The sequence below is a fragment of the Gracilinanus agilis genome, chromosome 4 (assembly GCF_016433145.1).
Source record: "Gracilinanus agilis isolate LMUSP501 chromosome 4, AgileGrace, whole genome shotgun sequence".
In the NCBI taxonomy this organism is placed as follows: domain Eukaryota; kingdom Metazoa; phylum Chordata; class Mammalia; order Didelphimorphia; family Didelphidae; genus Gracilinanus; species Gracilinanus agilis.
This window is the reverse complement of record NC_058133.1, coordinates 82716326-82732615: the sequence shown is the minus strand read 5'-3', so window position 1 is coordinate 82732615 and position 16290 is coordinate 82716326. Positions and strand designations below refer to the sequence as shown.

Here is a 16290-nt window from a genome sequence, read left to right as displayed (position 1 = left end):
TCACAACTACTCTTAATCTTGTCTTTAATAACTTTTACAACTGAAGGAAGTTAGTTAAGGGAACATGAACTAAATGCTCTCTATCTTTTACTTTGGGTTTCTTCTCCTCATACAAAGAGCAAGATCTTATTGGTATAGCTTACTTATACAAAGAGAATTTATGGAATCATGGGTGCATTAAAATTAGAAGAGGACAGTCCTATCTAATACAAGGCATTTAGAGATGGTTTCTTTGATGGGAGGTAAAAGGCATAAATGGTTTTGTTTCTCAGTGTAACATGCACTGAACAAAACGGTCTCCATTCTCAGACATACCTTGACAACTGAGTCCATCAGTTGTTCTCCTAAAGCCAGTTCCACATCTGACCACACATCGATAGGAGCCAATGGTATTGTCACAGTCCTGACCCGCGTGGCAGCTGTATCCACCCAGGGCACATTCATCAATATCTACAATAAAGCGATTCAGTTGATTGGGGTGAGTTGAATACTTAAGCTGAGAAAATATATTCAACCTGAGAGACTTGAGACTAATTAACTAGACTTCTTTTAAGAATAATCTTTCCAATAGGAAAACAAGTATTTTTTTTTCTTACTTTGGTCAGCGGTTGGTGGGCCAGAAGCAGAGAGGGGGAATAGAAAAAGTAATTTCTCCTTTTTTGAATCTAGAAAGTGCCTGTCTACGCCAAAGTAGAGTAAAGCCTTCTTTCCTTTCCTTTTGCATTCAGTCATCAAACCAGATTCTTTGTGTTTTGGAGCAGAGACGTTTTTTGTTGCTCTTTTAAACTGGTGGACACAGTTTGCCATTAATGCAATTCATAGGCTTCTAGAGTTAGAACAAACCTGAGAGGCCACCTAACACTCTATCTAGGGGCCTAAGATTTGAGGTTTTAAGGTTAAGCTTCTCATCGATGGTCACAAAGCTAGTGTCAGAGGTGGGATCAGAACCTCAGTCCTCCTTTCTTCAAGCCCAGGACTTTATTTTTAACTGTGCTGCCTCTAAGGCTATGTAAGATGGCAGTTACTAAAGAGCTATTCCAAGAGCCACATTTCCAAGGGGAAGGAAGCCTGAGGCAGTGCAGGAATCAATATTCCCTTTCATTTCCTCAAATCCTGGAAGAAATGAGTTTTGATCTGCTCCAAAAAAAAAAAAAAAAGATATTGTAGCATCATGGATTTAGAGCTTTAAAGGGTTATTCTGTTCAACCTCCTTCTTTTATAGATGAAGAAACTGAGGCTTGGAAAGTATAAGTGATTTATTCAAGCTCACACAGGTAGTAAGTGGTATAGCTTAGGTATATGCCTAGATGAGGTGTCCCAAAAAGTCTTTATACTATTTTAAGCTCATTAAAGGTTACTAAATTATTATACTGCACCAAGACTTTCAAGTTATCTTGTCTAACCCATGCCCTCTGATTTGAAACCTACTCTACTACTCTCTCCCACTGCCCTCATAGGCTGGTCACTTAAAATAATGCTTTGCCAAACTTGAAGTGGTTAATAAACATAAGCTATGTGGCTCAGTGGAGAGACAACCAGACCTAAAGATAGAAACTCCTGGGTTCATATGTGGCTTCAGATGCTTCCTAGCTATGTGTCCCTGGACAAGTCACTTCACCCCAGTTGCCTAGCCCTTACCCCTCTTCTGCCTTGGAATACTTCTTATTGATTCTAAGAATTTTTAAAAATTTAAAAATTTAATTAATTTAATTCTAAGAATTTTTTAAATAAAAATTAACATAAACTATTATCACCAATTTGGGGTAAACCAGATGGAGGCTGAGGAGAAGCTAAGCCTGGAATATTTATTCTTTTTGGTGGCTTCGAGTCAAATCTCTGTCATCGTCAGAATGTCCTTAATAATTGAAGTTTTTGTCACTACCTTGACAAGTTCTTCCATCAGCAGCAATAGTGAGACCTTTGGGGCAGGAACAATAGTAAGTCCCCATAGCATTATGACAGCTATGAGAACAGGGGTTTCGAGCTGCACATTCATCTTCATCTGAAAAAAAAAAGAGAGAGAAAAACACATGTAAATGTCATTTAAAAAAATGTGCCTTTGGGCAGCTGGGTAGCTCAGTGAATTGAGAGCCAGGCCTAGAGACCAGAAGTCCTAGGTTCAAATCCGGCCTCAGACACTTCCCAGCTGTGTGACCCTGGGCAAGTCACTTGACCCCCATTGCCTACCCTTACCACTCTTCCACCTATAAGTCAATACACAGAAGTTAAGGGTTTAAAAAAAAAAACTAAAAAAATGTGCCTTTATGGGCTTTTGTGTCACAGATTTGTTCAAGTAGTGAGCCACAGTCATTCTTGCTTATAAAGGAAGTATACAATGTCAAAAGGGATTGATATCATCTTAAAATATAAATACTAGAAGCACTTAATGAAAAATAAGCCTCCTCCCGACTCAGACTCCCAAAATGCTTTTCATAGCTCTCCCACTTACAGGTTCAACTGTCTAAAATCTACAGCAAGCATTCAATGGAAAAAAAAATGCACTGCATCAAAGCTTCTATTCTCCAAGAGCCTGTTCTCCAGATGCCTGGAAGTTCTTTTCTGTGGTTGCGGTTGCCTGTGGTTTCCTCATCCTTGGGCAGGTGGGGTGGCTTGGCTCTTAGCCTCATTCCCATTGTCTTCTTTGTCGTGTTGAGCAACTCTGAGGCTGGGTAAGTAGGTGGCTAAGCTCTTGCTATCACAAATGTGACAACTCGCGCTACCCCATCCAGAGTGTTTTCTATGTAAACACTGCAGTTGTGTCCTTGGAAGCCAGTCCTGGATACTAGACAGATTTATACTTGTTCTTTCACTTACCAGCACAGAAGGGTCCAGCTGAGTCTAGGACAAATCCAGAAGGGCACTGATTGCTCCTGTCTCCTATCATGGAAGAAACCAAAATTTATTGGTGGACAAAAGCATAAACACCTCATTTTTTTTGCAACATAACCTACACTGTAATACTGTTGCCACACAATATTTGAAAACACGTTAACAGCGGAAAATTTTCCTGTTTTTAATCTAAGTACCGTATGAACTCTAATCCAGAGGTTGTTGACATGTTGTCACCAGCTGCAGATTTCTCTTTAATTTGTTTACATGAAGTCAAAGGAAAACTTTAAAAATGTTGTTCAGGGAGAACTCTAAAACAATCAAATGACTGTTGACATGCCAGATTGACCACAGAACAAAGTCCTCATTACCCTTGAAAACATTACTCACAACTTTCCTTCTAATAGGAGTAATTTTTGTCAGGCAACCTTAAGAAGTTTGGTGTAAAATACAAAATTTCACTTTCATAGAAACACATAATGTTGGTTAGAGAATACTGTGTCCAGATATTTTGATTTGCAGATGAACAAATGTCAAGATTTGAACTCAAGTACTATGATTTTAAATCTAATGCTTTCCCCCGTTTATGCTGCATATTTAGTGACTGAATGACTAGTAATGGGGGAAATCAATTGTAAGCTTTGTGAAGTCAGGGACTTTTTTGCTTCAATCAAACTATGCCAAATCCCAATTGCCTTCTTCCCCAGATGTATTTATAACAGTTATATCAAGAAATATGTAAATTGTTAAATTTAATAATGAGAAAAAAGAAAGGGTATGCCCTTGCCTGGAATACATTTTGAGATAATCTTCATTGGATAAAGTAGATTTCCTTATTTGGCTTAAGCTCTTGAGAACGATATGACAGAAGGTCCTCAGTGAAGTACCCCGTAGGTCTCTATTTGGCCCTATGTTTGACATTTTTATTAAAAATACGGAAAAGGGAGGTCTACCTGGGTGACTTAGTGGATAGAGAGCCAGGCCTGGAGATGAGAGGTCCTGGTTTCAAATCTGGCCTTGGATATTTCCTAGCTGTGTAACCATGGGTAAGTCACTTCTCCCAAACTGTGTAGCCCCTATCCCTCTTCTGCTTGGAACAGACACTTAGTATCAATTCTAAGATAGAAGGTAAAGTTTAAAAAATTATGGAAAAGGATATATTCATTAGATTTATAGATAACACAAAATCTGAGATGGCTAACACATTGGCTGTCAAAGTAAGTTTCCAAAAGGATATTGACAGGCTTAGAACATTGGGATGAATATATTTTTCATTTTCTTTGTTTTTCAACAGGCTATTATGGAAATAGGTTTTGCATAATTTCACATATAAAGTGGGTATCACATATTGCCTTCTCAAGAGGTGATGACAAGGTGTGAGAGAAGGAGAGAATTTGGAACTCAAAATTAAAAAATGAAAGTTTAAAGAATTGGGCTGTATCTAATAGGATGAAATTCAGTAGGAATAAATATAATGTCTTACACTTGGGTATATCAATTCCACAAATGATGAAGGAGTCATGGGTAACAGTCATTCTTTTTTTTTTTTTTCTAACTCTTCCATCTTAGAATGAATACTAAGTTTTGGTTCCAAGGCAAAAGAATGGTAAAGGCTAGACAGTGGGGGTTAGGTGACTTGTCTAGGAAATATCTGAGGTCACATTTGAACCCAAGACCTCCTATCTATGGAATTGCCCCTCAATCCACTTAGTTGACCCTGATGGCAGTTGTTCTTAAACAGTTGAGGATTTATTTTTTTTATTTTTTTATTTTTTTAAACCCTTAACTTCTGTGTATAAGCTCCTAGGTGGAAGAGTGGTAAGGGTGGGCAATGGGGGTCAAGTGACTTGCCCAGGGTCACACAGCTGGGAAGTGTTTGAGGCCGGATTTGAACCTCCTGTTTCTAAGCCTGACTCTCAATCCACTGAGCTACCCAGCTGCCCAACAGTTGGGGATTTTAATAGATTGAAAGCTCAATATATTGAGTCAGCATTATGACATGGCATACAGCAGGAGAGGCATATGCTTCCAGGACCAGGGAAGTGATAAGTCCACTATACTTTGCCCTGTTACAGACCTTATTTTATACTATATTCAGTTCTTTCTGCTGGACATTGATAAAATGGAGAATGGGCAGAAGAGGCAACCAAGATGCTAAAGGGCTTTGAGTTCATGACACAGGAGAACTGGTTGAAGGAAGGAAGCATATTTTCCCTGGAGAAAAGAGCACTTGGGTGTGGGATGATACAGGATAGCTGTGTTCTCGTATTTGAAGGGACTAAATTTGTTCTGTTTGGCTTCAGTAGACCAAACTAAGAGCAATGGGTAGAACTTACAAAGATGCCAAATTACTTTTTATGTCAGGAAAAAAATTCCTAGCAATTAAAGCAGTCCCAAAGTGGAAATGCAAACCAGTCCAATTTCTTTGCCAAGAAATCCCTAAATAGAGTCAGACATGACTGAAACAAATGAACAACAAGGACGAAATGGAAAGTTCTGCCTTTAGAGGTGGTGATATCTGTCTCCTTGAAAGTCTTCAAGGAGGGTCTGGATGACAACTTGTCAAGTATACTACAGTAAGGATTGCCTTGATGTATGGGTTGGACCAGTTGGCTCCTTAGGACCTTTCCATCTCTAACATTCTCTGTTTCATTTTTGTTTTGTCTCCCCCAGTGACTATTATTGTACTGGGCACATAGTAGGTGCTTAATGAATGGTTGTTAGTTGATTGATTGATGGGCTGGCTATGTGATCTAATCTCACAACAGAATACAATAACAGAAGAGTTTTGTTAGTTACAGCAGGAAAATTTTGACAAGAAAAGCACAACTTGTAGCCATAGAGATTTAGATTAGAAACAATAAAAATGTTCTGACAAAAAAGGTTAAGTAGTATAACAGATGAGTGAATCCAGTTATGTTTCCACAGATATTTACTAGGTGTTTATTAATGCAAGCCACCCTGCCAAGCACTAGTGCTACAAAGACAAACATGCAATAGTCCCTGGAACACTCCCTGCCTTTAAGGAACTTTCATTGTACTGAAGACTACAACCAGCACACATAAAAATAAATAAGAGAGAAAACCCTAATAACAGAGAGAATCAGGAAAGGTTATAGGTGGGAATCTCTCTTAATTTCATTACCTACCTTCTATTAGTTACTCCCATTTATCCTGTATATAACTTGCTTTGTATTGCATGTTGTCTCTCCCATTAGATAGTGAGCTCCTTGAGGGCAGGGACTGCCTTTTTTGTAGTACCAGGTCTTGGCACAGTACCTGGCACCTAGAAGGCACTTAAATGTTTACTGATTGACTGAAGTGCTTTGAAGCACTAAGCAGTGAGGATACAAAGAAATACTTAATCTCTGACTTCAAAGAAGCTTATATTTTAATGGGAGAGCTACCATAACTAAAAAAGTACATATAGGATATTTTTTTTTGTGTTGTTAAGCCTTTTCAGTGGTATCCAACTCTTTGTGATCATTTGGGGTTTTCTTGGCAAAGATACTGGAATAGTTTGCCATGTCCTTCTCCATCTCATTTTACAGATGAGAACACTGCGTTAAGTGACTTGCCCAGAGTCTCACAGCTATTAAGAGTCTGAGGCCGGATTTGAATTCAGGTCTTCCTGATTCCAGGCTAGGCATTCTATCTATTCTACCTAGTTGCCCACTTATAAGCTATAAGAGTAAATGGAAGGTAAACACAGAAGGAAGGCACTACCAGTATGTGCTGAGATCAAGAGAGGCATTTAGAACAAAGTAGAATTTGAGAAGTCTTAAAACAAGCCAGGGAATCCAGGAGACAGAGGGGAGGAAGGAGACCATTTGCAGAATGAGGATAGCTAGGAAAAATATGGAACCTGGCAATGGAGTGTCTTGGGAGAGAAATGCCAAATGGTCATCAGTCTTCTTAGATCATATCAGATGAGGAGAGTAAATTTCAAGAAGACTGAACAGGTAGGAAGGGGTCAGACTGTGAAGGGTTTTAAAAATCTCGCCAGAGGATTTATATTTGCTAAATGAAGTAACAGAAAGCCTTTGGAATCTGAGTATATAGAGAGGGAAGGAGGGTGACATGGTCAGATCTACCCTTGAGGAAAATAATTTTGACAGCGATATGGAGGATGGGTTGGAGCAGAGAGAGATCAGAAGGTATTATTTTTCTTTAAGAATAAGTTAGGCATCAATGCATTTGTGTTGGGTTAGGATTATAATTTTTCAAATCATTATGGTCTTCAGCAATATATATTAAGAACTCACTTAGCATAGATTTGTCAATTAATATTTTTAAAAAATGGTTCCAAAGAAAAGAGAATGTATTTCACTTCCATTTAGACGAATACTTGACATATATTGAGCCTCTTTTAAGGGTTCTCATTGGTTCCCCCTTTAGTAATATCTCACATTTCTATAGAATTTCAAAGTCTTATAAAGCATTTCACATGAACTCCTTGAGGAAGGTATTTTAATCTCTATTATTCCTATTTTGCCAATGAGGAAACTAAAGCTAGAGAGTTATGTGGTTTAACTAACATCAACCAGCCAGCAAAAGTTGGAGCCAGGACTCACTGGTCCTTATTCCAAGAACAGTGTTCTTATGTTATACCATCTTGCTTTCTTGGGGATGTAGAACTTTGCTTATTTTTAAAAAGAGATCGTTGTAAATAGTCAAGGGCTAACCTAGTTAAACTTTCAATCTTTCCTCTTCTCCAGTGATGATCTAACACTACTGGGATAGCACTTTGTTCATAGATTCACACAGGACATAAGTGTTTATTGAATGAAAGAATGGAAGGAAGCTGTTAAAATATGTCTGGCTTGCATATATTTTTGGGAAATAGATGACTAAATTTATGATCACAAAAAGTTATTTTGATTTGTAGCTAGTCAAATGGCTTGAAACTTTTAGCAGAAAGCAGAGACACAATTAACTTTCCCCATTAGGTATAAAAATGATTTACCCAATTGGAACCCCAAGACGCTAAAAAAAGAGAAACTGGATTGGAAAGTGAGTAAGGAAACAATATGCCTTTTCTAATTTCTAGTTTGTGCCTCACTCTCCCCAGTCAGATAAGAAAGACAAAGGATTAAGATGGAAGGAAATTCATTTCTTGGGCCATGTTTCAGTTTAGGTAATGAGCCAGAGAGACAAGTTATGGTTGTCATGTTATTACATGATTTTGGTTACTTCCCAAATTGTAACAAAAGCAGTGATTTTTTTTAACATTTAACAATATTTATTTTTTAGAAAAGTTAACATGGTTACATGATTCATGATCTTACTTTCCCCTTCAAAAGCAGTGATTTTTGACAGAGATGACTTCAAGAGAGGCTGTGATTTAAAAATTTTTTTTTTACAGAGCAAGGACATTGGGGTAGAGATGATCACAGAAAAATGGCAAAGAAAAACAGTTTCATTGTAAGCTAACTGTGTTATCTCTGAGCAAATACTACAAAACCTTTTTGGAGAGAGTATAGATAGTGCATAAGTGGGGTAGAAGTTTGGGTAAATTTGAAAGCAACTAAGAGACTGAACTGCATGGTCGGAGCAGAAGAAAACATTGAGTTAGGGCCTTATTTCAAGAATATCCTTCCCTTTTTAGACTAAACTTGACTAAAACCACTTTGAGACCATGATGAGTCTCCACTGTTAAAGATTCACTTTCCCACATTGTTCTTACTTTGAACCCTTAGAAAACCAATTCTGCCAACCACTTTCAAGAAGAAAACAGGCATGTGCACAGTGAATGAAGATTTGAACAAATGAGGCAAATTCCTTTGCCAGTTTACCTCCCAAGGATCTGTGCGTGTCAACTATGCTGAGTGATATCTGCTGGGATGCATTTTGAAGCAGTAAGAGCATAACCAAACAAGGAAAATGTGGATCACTTTAACTTGTGGGCTCATAGCTCAAAGCTGCAAATCATGTAAACATTTACTATCTATAAAATAACATCATGGAATAGTTGATGAAATTTCAGAATCCCACAGAAATATGGAAAGCTAATTGGTGTGCTTCTTCTAATTGAAAAGGAAACCCCCAGAGAGAAAAACACTGAAGTACCACATGGCATAAAAGAACACAGCTGAATTACAATGGACTACATTTGCAAAGGGAAAGTAGTCTAAAAAAATTATTGTAAACAATTCCAGGAACAAGGAAGGACTTTTGAATCTGCTGATTTTTGCTCCTTCAATATTGGTGATTTGTCCAGAATTTGGCCAATTATGTCTAAAATATAACTTTATGCTATTTTGCACAGATTCTGAAACATATGTTCCCTTTGGCAAATGTTAATTTGCCAAATCAAAATAACTCATTTTTTTCCTCTTTAAGGGTTTCAGAAAAAGGTATTACAGTTTGCTTGTCTCACTCACCCACTATGTATCGGTGAATGCTATAATGAAACTACCAGATTATAGTGGGAAGCATTCTATTAAACCAAATATCTTAGAGAAAGCCTAATGGGCTCATTCATGTATTCTAACTAACATAAGTGACTACTGTAGAGTGCTATATTAGTTGCTGGGGTAGAATAAAAATTTCGATAAAATATAGTCAGTCTCTGCAGTCTCTGCAGTCATCAAGCCAACAATAAATGAGGAACATAAAATGCAAACAGAATACCCAACCTTGCATGATAAGTAGATTAAAGAGATGTAAAATAGAGACTTTTGTAAGGACTGAGGAAGAGATTTAGTAATAGGGGAATCAGGGAAAGCTTCCTGGAAGAGGTAGTTTTAATTTGCATTTAAAAGATAAGAAGGAATTCAGCAGGTAAATGGGGGAAAAGAGAAAAATCCCAGGAAGGAAGAAAAACAGCTTGAGTAATATGGAGGAGGAATGCTAATGGTATATATGATGAACAAAGAGAAGTACAATTTAATTGCTTTTTCAATTCTGATTGTTTTTCTCTAAATCAGTTTATGCAAACATATATTTTGGATTTGAAGATGATATAAAATCAGAAGACATCAACACATTTTTTAAAAAGATTAAAAGCAATTTATGGCTTGCTTGATTTCTTATTCTGACATTGGAATTTATTTTTTAAATTTCTCATTTTGTTAGTCAAGTCTTTTTATATTTTTGTTGATTTTTTTCAATTTCCTTTCGATTCTCAGTTTTGTTGATATATAACTATATAGTACTTTTTGGAAGTTCTTTTTTACTTCTCTGTTGTAAGTTCAACTTAATTATTTTTTATTTTATAAAATGATTTTCTTTTTCTTGACCATGGTAGCCAACGTCAATGATCATTTATCAAATGGCATTGTTCTAAATGTTGGGAACAAAAAAAGGCAAGAACTCCCCATTATAATGGGTCAGACTACATGCAAACAATTATGTTCATACTAGATATTTATCTTTTGTCTCTCTAATTTTCAAATTTTTATCTTCTGTACTTGTTTTAGAGTGGCTATTTTTTTAAAAAGTCTTTTTAGTTATATGTTCAGATGATTAATTCTCTTTCTCTATTTCATAGGTTGATTTTCAGAGAAATTAATTTCCCAAGAGGACTGCTTTAACTATGTTCCACAAGTTTTGATATTTTATCTTATTTTTGTAATGATTTTTAACATATTTATAACTATCTGATTCACGCACTAATATGTCTTTATTAAGTCTCCACTTAGGTCAGAATCTTTTGATCACATTTCCTTAATTCATTTCTATTTTTGTTGCATTGGGGTTTGTAAGCAATGTTTTAATCATATTTAGGTTTTCACATTTACTTATGTTTCTTTTCTGCACTCGCATATGATCAATTTATATAAACATGGTAAGAAATACTGAAAATGTGTATTTCTTAATAGTACAATTTTAGAAGTTACCATAGGTCAGATAAAATTAATTTATTCAGTAACTCATAGGCTCAGAAAAGAGTGTATTGAACATTTTTGTCTTTGATCTTTTTGTGGAGTGGGTAGGAGAAAGGATGTATGCCTAAGAGTAGGATTTCTAGATCAAATGCATAGACATTTTAATCACATTTTTTTTCTAAATTTGATTTTTAGAATGGTTGAGCCAATTCATAGCTTTCAGAGTGAGAAAGAGAACACAGAGGCCATCCTAGTCCAACCTCTTTATTTTATATATTGGAAAACTGAGACCCAAGTAGTTTAATGACTTGCCCAAGGTTATACAGACAGGGTTAAGGGTGAAATTTTGAATTGATATTTTTTAACTCTAGTCCTAATGATCTTTTCACACGTTATCTTTATTAAAACTCATTCCACTCTGTATTTTCCTTGTTAATTTTTCTTTTGGGTTTATCTATTTCTGAGAAAGGAATATTGAAGTATCTTATTACTATCAATACCTTTTTGTAATTCACCTACCTTTTCTAAATAAATTGATCACTATTACATTTGACACGTGTTTTTATCATTATTTTTCACAGTCTATGGTAATTTTAAGCATAATCGATTTTATGTTGTACCCTTATCTATTCAATGTATCTTTCAAATATATTTCTTGTATGCATAAACTTATAGGGTTTTATTTATTGCAGGATTTAATCTATTCATATTTATGGTTATAATTATCAAGTTTGTAATTTATTCTAAGTTATCTCTAATATCTCTCTTCTCAAATTCTGATCAGTTTTTATTTGAGTCCAAAGCACATACTTTCCTCTTCCCACTGAGAATTCTATTGTGTAATTCCACTACTTGTAATATTGATTTATTAATGTGAGGTAAATTGATAGATTCACAGAATGTATGCAGTTTGGTATAGTGAAAAGATCTGGATTCAGAAGACTTAGTTTTGAGTCCCTCTGTTGTGTTTCCTTTGCCTGTTTTAGAAAATGAAAAGGAATTGGAATATATGACCTCTAAAATCCTTCCTAGTTTTTTTTTTAAACCCTTGTACTTCGGTGTATTGTCTCATAGATGGAAGAGTGGTAAGGGTGGGCAATGGGGGTCAAGTGACTTGCCCAGGGTCACACAGCTGGGAAGTGGCTGAGGCTGGGTTTGAACCTAGGACCTCCTGTCTCTAGGCCTGACTCTCATCCTTCCTAGTTTTAAGTTAAATTATCTTAGTGGGAAGACTTGTTGAGAGGTTACTATAATATTACAAATGGTTAGTAGAAAAGGCAAGTACAAGGGTGTGGGCAGTAGAGAGAAAGAGAATGGAGCAGATTGGAGAGATGTTACAGAGTTGAAACTTGGAAGATTTGGTAAATGATTAGCTATAAAAGTGGAGAAAGAGAAAATGATAAAAGATACCACCAAGTCTTGGAACATTAGAAATTGGTTCAGTGGAGATGGTACAGAAAGTATAATCAGAAACAGGTGTTGGGGACAGATAAAACTTGGATTTTACTACATTGAGTTTGAGGTGTTCATGAGACCCCATAGTGAAGTTGTACTGTAGGCAAGTGGTAGATCCACAGCTCTAAAAAGGATCAGGGATAGAGATTTTCATTTGGGAGTTATCTGAATGTAGAGAGTAGTCAAAGGCTCAGGAATGTATGAGATTGCATAGGAAGGGAGTGTAAAGGAAGAAGGGAAGGTTGGATCTCGGAGAATATTCAAGCTAAGGGTTTAGGAAGAAGTTGAATAGTCATTTAAGAGACAGAGGAATAACCTCATACCTCGATTGGTCCATCACAAGGCCATCAGTGACTTTTGAAGAATTAATTTCTGCAGAATGGTAAGGTAAGAGCATATCTAGCAAAAGGCTGAATAAAGAATGGACAGATTTTTCAACAGGTTTAGTAAGGAATAGAAGCAGAGAGATGTGATGGCAGCTGGATGAATTCATTAGCTGGGTCCGATAGGCAGAGGAATTCTCTAAAATGAGGCATATTCTCCCTTTGTGGCCAAAGGGAAGGAGAAAAAATTGAAGATAACTTAAAAATTCTGAGGAATAGAGAAAGGAACATGACCAATGATCTAAGACTTTTCAGTGAAGTACAAAGTTACGACATCATTTAGTTTGATAGAGTGAGTACCACGCCAGCTTGGAGGAGAAATGAAATGGTTCCTATGGGTAATGGCAGAGTGTTAAGAGTAAAGGAGAAGGTCCATTAAGGAATAATGAGAACACATCGAAGCATATTCCAAAACATAACAGGTCAAGGCATACTCCCCAAAGAATAATATTTTTTAAACTGTAAAAAGAAAAGATTTCTGCCAGATTATCTCTAAAATCCCTTTCAACCTCAACCATTCTATCACTCAATAATACTTAGTGGAAAGTTTCATATTACAACTTTAGGATATAACATGAATGTTGATCCTGTCTCAACATCCGTACATTATAAAAATGGATTACGAGGGATTTTTTTTGCCCTTTTAATAAGGACATACAATAGTTATTAATATAGGAATCTTTACCCAGAATTACCTTTAGATATTGAAGCATGAATTTTAAAACCCAGAGTTTCTTCTAATTGGTTGTAATCAGATGCAATGGATGAGGCATGAAGTGTTTCTACTAAGAATGGCATTTTTCCCAGAGTCTGGTCATAGGAAATCGTGTGATTCCAAGTATACGGTACACTAACTCCATCAACAGTGAAAAGTCGGGTAGAGTATGCGTAGAGTTGACCAGGACCTGTTTGAATGTAGTCCTCCGTGTAATCCTAAAATGAACAATATGTATTTGAACATCAGTAACTAAAAGTTCATAGCATTTTTTCCTCTTTGAAGATTCCCCTAAAAAGCAGCCTTAAAAATGCTCTATTATACAAAAATACATAATCCTAAAACATATGTGATGATGATGAGAGTCTTTCACAAATACCTATTTTGATTTGATAAGGTCACTGCTAGACCCATAGTATTGGGATACTAAACTGGCCTTTGAGTCAAGAATACTTGGGGTCAAATGTTGCCTACTCTACATACTGGCTGAATAACCCTGGGAAAGGTGCTTCATCTTTTAGTACTCCAGGCTAAAATTACAAATTATAAAGAAAACTATAAAATACAAACTATATTATTTTAGAAGTAAAAAAAGCCACTTGTTTATTCCCTTTCATGAAAGAGAGCACTCCAATGATGGGCTAAGAAATGCCAACTGACTAATCAGCAAGCAGTCAATATAAACACAAAGGTCCTCTCCCCTCCTGTATCAGCCCCCCCCCCACCTTTGACTTACAAATCAAAACACCTGTGCTGCTGGCCCAACTCAGGTGAGGCAAGGGAAGCAACCGAGCTGTTTATTGCTCCTTTTGTCCTTCATCAGTCTCCCTCCCAAGCCTGTCCCAGAGTCCTCAACCAACAAAAAGATAACAAACTAACTTTCATAAACTAAATGCTCATTCTGAGAATAGCGCCCTCAATTCTATCTCATGCAGTACCCCCTTTTCAAAGATGTGTTATTCTTACTTGCCTCAGTTTCCCCTCTAGGTAAAACACATAGCAATACAAATTAAAAAGTCTTAAAGTCCACAAACTCCCTGTTCAAATACAATCAGTCTAATTTCATCAGCAGTCACCAGTGTCCTTCTAAATGTCACCTTCAGGACTGCCCCTCCAAAGCCTCAGCTGTCTAGGAGTCAAGTGGAGTTGTTGGCCCCTTTACTCATGTGTAGTGGGTCTGTCTGTCCTCAGGCATCCTCATATGCTTTTTGAGGGCACTTCCTCATTGATAGTGCCCTATTTTAATGCCATTGCATTTCTTGTCCCTTTCTTTCCTTGCATTAAATCAAAACTTAGTAAAAGGATTGAGGTTAAAAGTCATGAGAGGGAAATAATCTTTAAAGATGTCAATGTCTATCTTTAAATTTTGTAGAGTAACCTTTATGTGTATACAATGCTAATTTAGATGATCTATCTTCAAAAACTTAAGATATGTGGTTTAATTTAATAATTCTTGATGTATCAGGATAACAACCTACCAAGAAGATATAATAACAGAAAGGAAAATTTTAGAGCATTTTTTTTCCCTGAAGAACTTATAAACTTTCTGATAATCATCTATAACCTCAGTGATTTTGTATAGTCTTTGTCCTAAAGCTGAGGAGATTAGATAGAGGAGGTTGTATCAGATGAGTTCTTTGATTTTTTTTTGGCTCATTGATGCAGGTGTATTTGCTGGGGTCTCTTTTCCAAGGGGGACACAGAAGTACTGATGAATTTGTTAGTATTGATTCTAACACAAAAGGAATTCTAATAATTCTGAAAAGATCTGTAGAGGCAGAATAGTTTCTGGATTTGTATAACGTGCAACTTTTTCAGAACTAGACCAAAACTCTCATTTGTGGCACTAAGAAGCCATTCAATACAAGTTCACTCTACTTTACACTAGTCCTAAACATTTTGAATGTGAATTTCTCTCTGGTCTTCTTGTTGAAGATCTGCAAAACTTTATTTCTTGTTAATCAGTCCCAGAACCTGGCTGGTGACCTGATAGTCATCCATGATGGTTTCATCTTGATCTGCAGGCTTGACTGGACTCGAAAAGGTGAGACATGAGCACATGTCTCCTTGATATCTTCCTCCCCACCCCCCGAGTGTTATAATACTGTTAAACCCTATAGTTAGATTAAAAGTGGGTATGGCTATATCTCCATTCTCTGAGATTCAGAAGCAGACTATGCTTGCGAAGTGAATTACCTCCATTTGTTTAATGTAAATCTTAAGTTTATCATGTCCAACATTAAACTAATCAGCTTTCCTTCCACATCCTCTTCTCTGTTTAATTTCCTCATTATTGTTGAGGGTACCACTATCTTTGACTCTTCAATCTTCCTCACATCCCATAACCAATCAGTTGTAAAATCTTGGCATTTCTACTTTTAAGATATTTCATGTATACTCCCTTTTCTGTCGTCTGACATCACTACCATCACCACCATCCAAGTCTTCATCAATTCATACTTAGATTATCATCTTGTTGGTTAGTCTCCTTGTCTGGAGTATCTCCCCACTTCATCCTCAGTTTAGTGGACAAACTTATATTCTTAAAACACAGATCTATCCATGGTCTCTCCACCCTAGACTCCCAGTCATTCTCTTGACTCCTCCTCATCTCCAGGATCAAAAATAAAACCATCTTTTTATCTGTTAAAATCCTTCATAAACTTGCCCTTAGCTACATTTCCAGTCATTTTACTCCAAAGAGTTTCATTCCCAACTCCAGGTCTTTTTTTCTGGTTTATCCCCATATAAGGAATGATCTCTTTTCTCTCTTCATCTCCACCCCCTGGCTTCCTTCCAGTCTCACCTAACCTTACAAAGAGCGCTTCTCAGTCCTCCTTAGTCTAAGTGCCTTAATACCTGCAAGGCTATTTCTAATTTATTCTATATCTAGTGTGTTTGCATGTTTCTTACCACATTTGACTATGAGCTACTTAAAGACAGGGATTATTATTATTATTTTTTTTTTTTGCCATTTGCTGTGTCCCCAGCACTTAGCATAGTATCTGGGACATAAGAGGTATTTAATCATTTCTTTCTTTTTCTTTTACATTATATTAAAAATAATAATTTCTTTTCT

General features: G+C 36.5%; 1 protein-coding gene across 1 annotated transcript in view; it reads right to left on the bottom strand.

The window, feature by feature from the left end:
* The window catches only part of HMCN1 (hemicentin 1), a 526219-nt gene that overhangs the window by 23981 nt on the left and 485948 nt on the right, over positions 1 to 16290 (bottom strand). The window contains exons 97-100 of the mRNA XM_044672125.1: positions 13192 to 13429; positions 2815 to 2877; positions 1883 to 2002; positions 316 to 450 (exon numbers count right to left, since the gene is read on the bottom strand). Coding sequence (XP_044528060.1) covers positions 316 to 450; positions 1883 to 2002; positions 2815 to 2877; positions 13192 to 13429 — 556 coding nt within the window. The remainder of the gene's footprint in view (positions 1 to 315; positions 451 to 1882; positions 2003 to 2814; positions 2878 to 13191; positions 13430 to 16290) is intronic.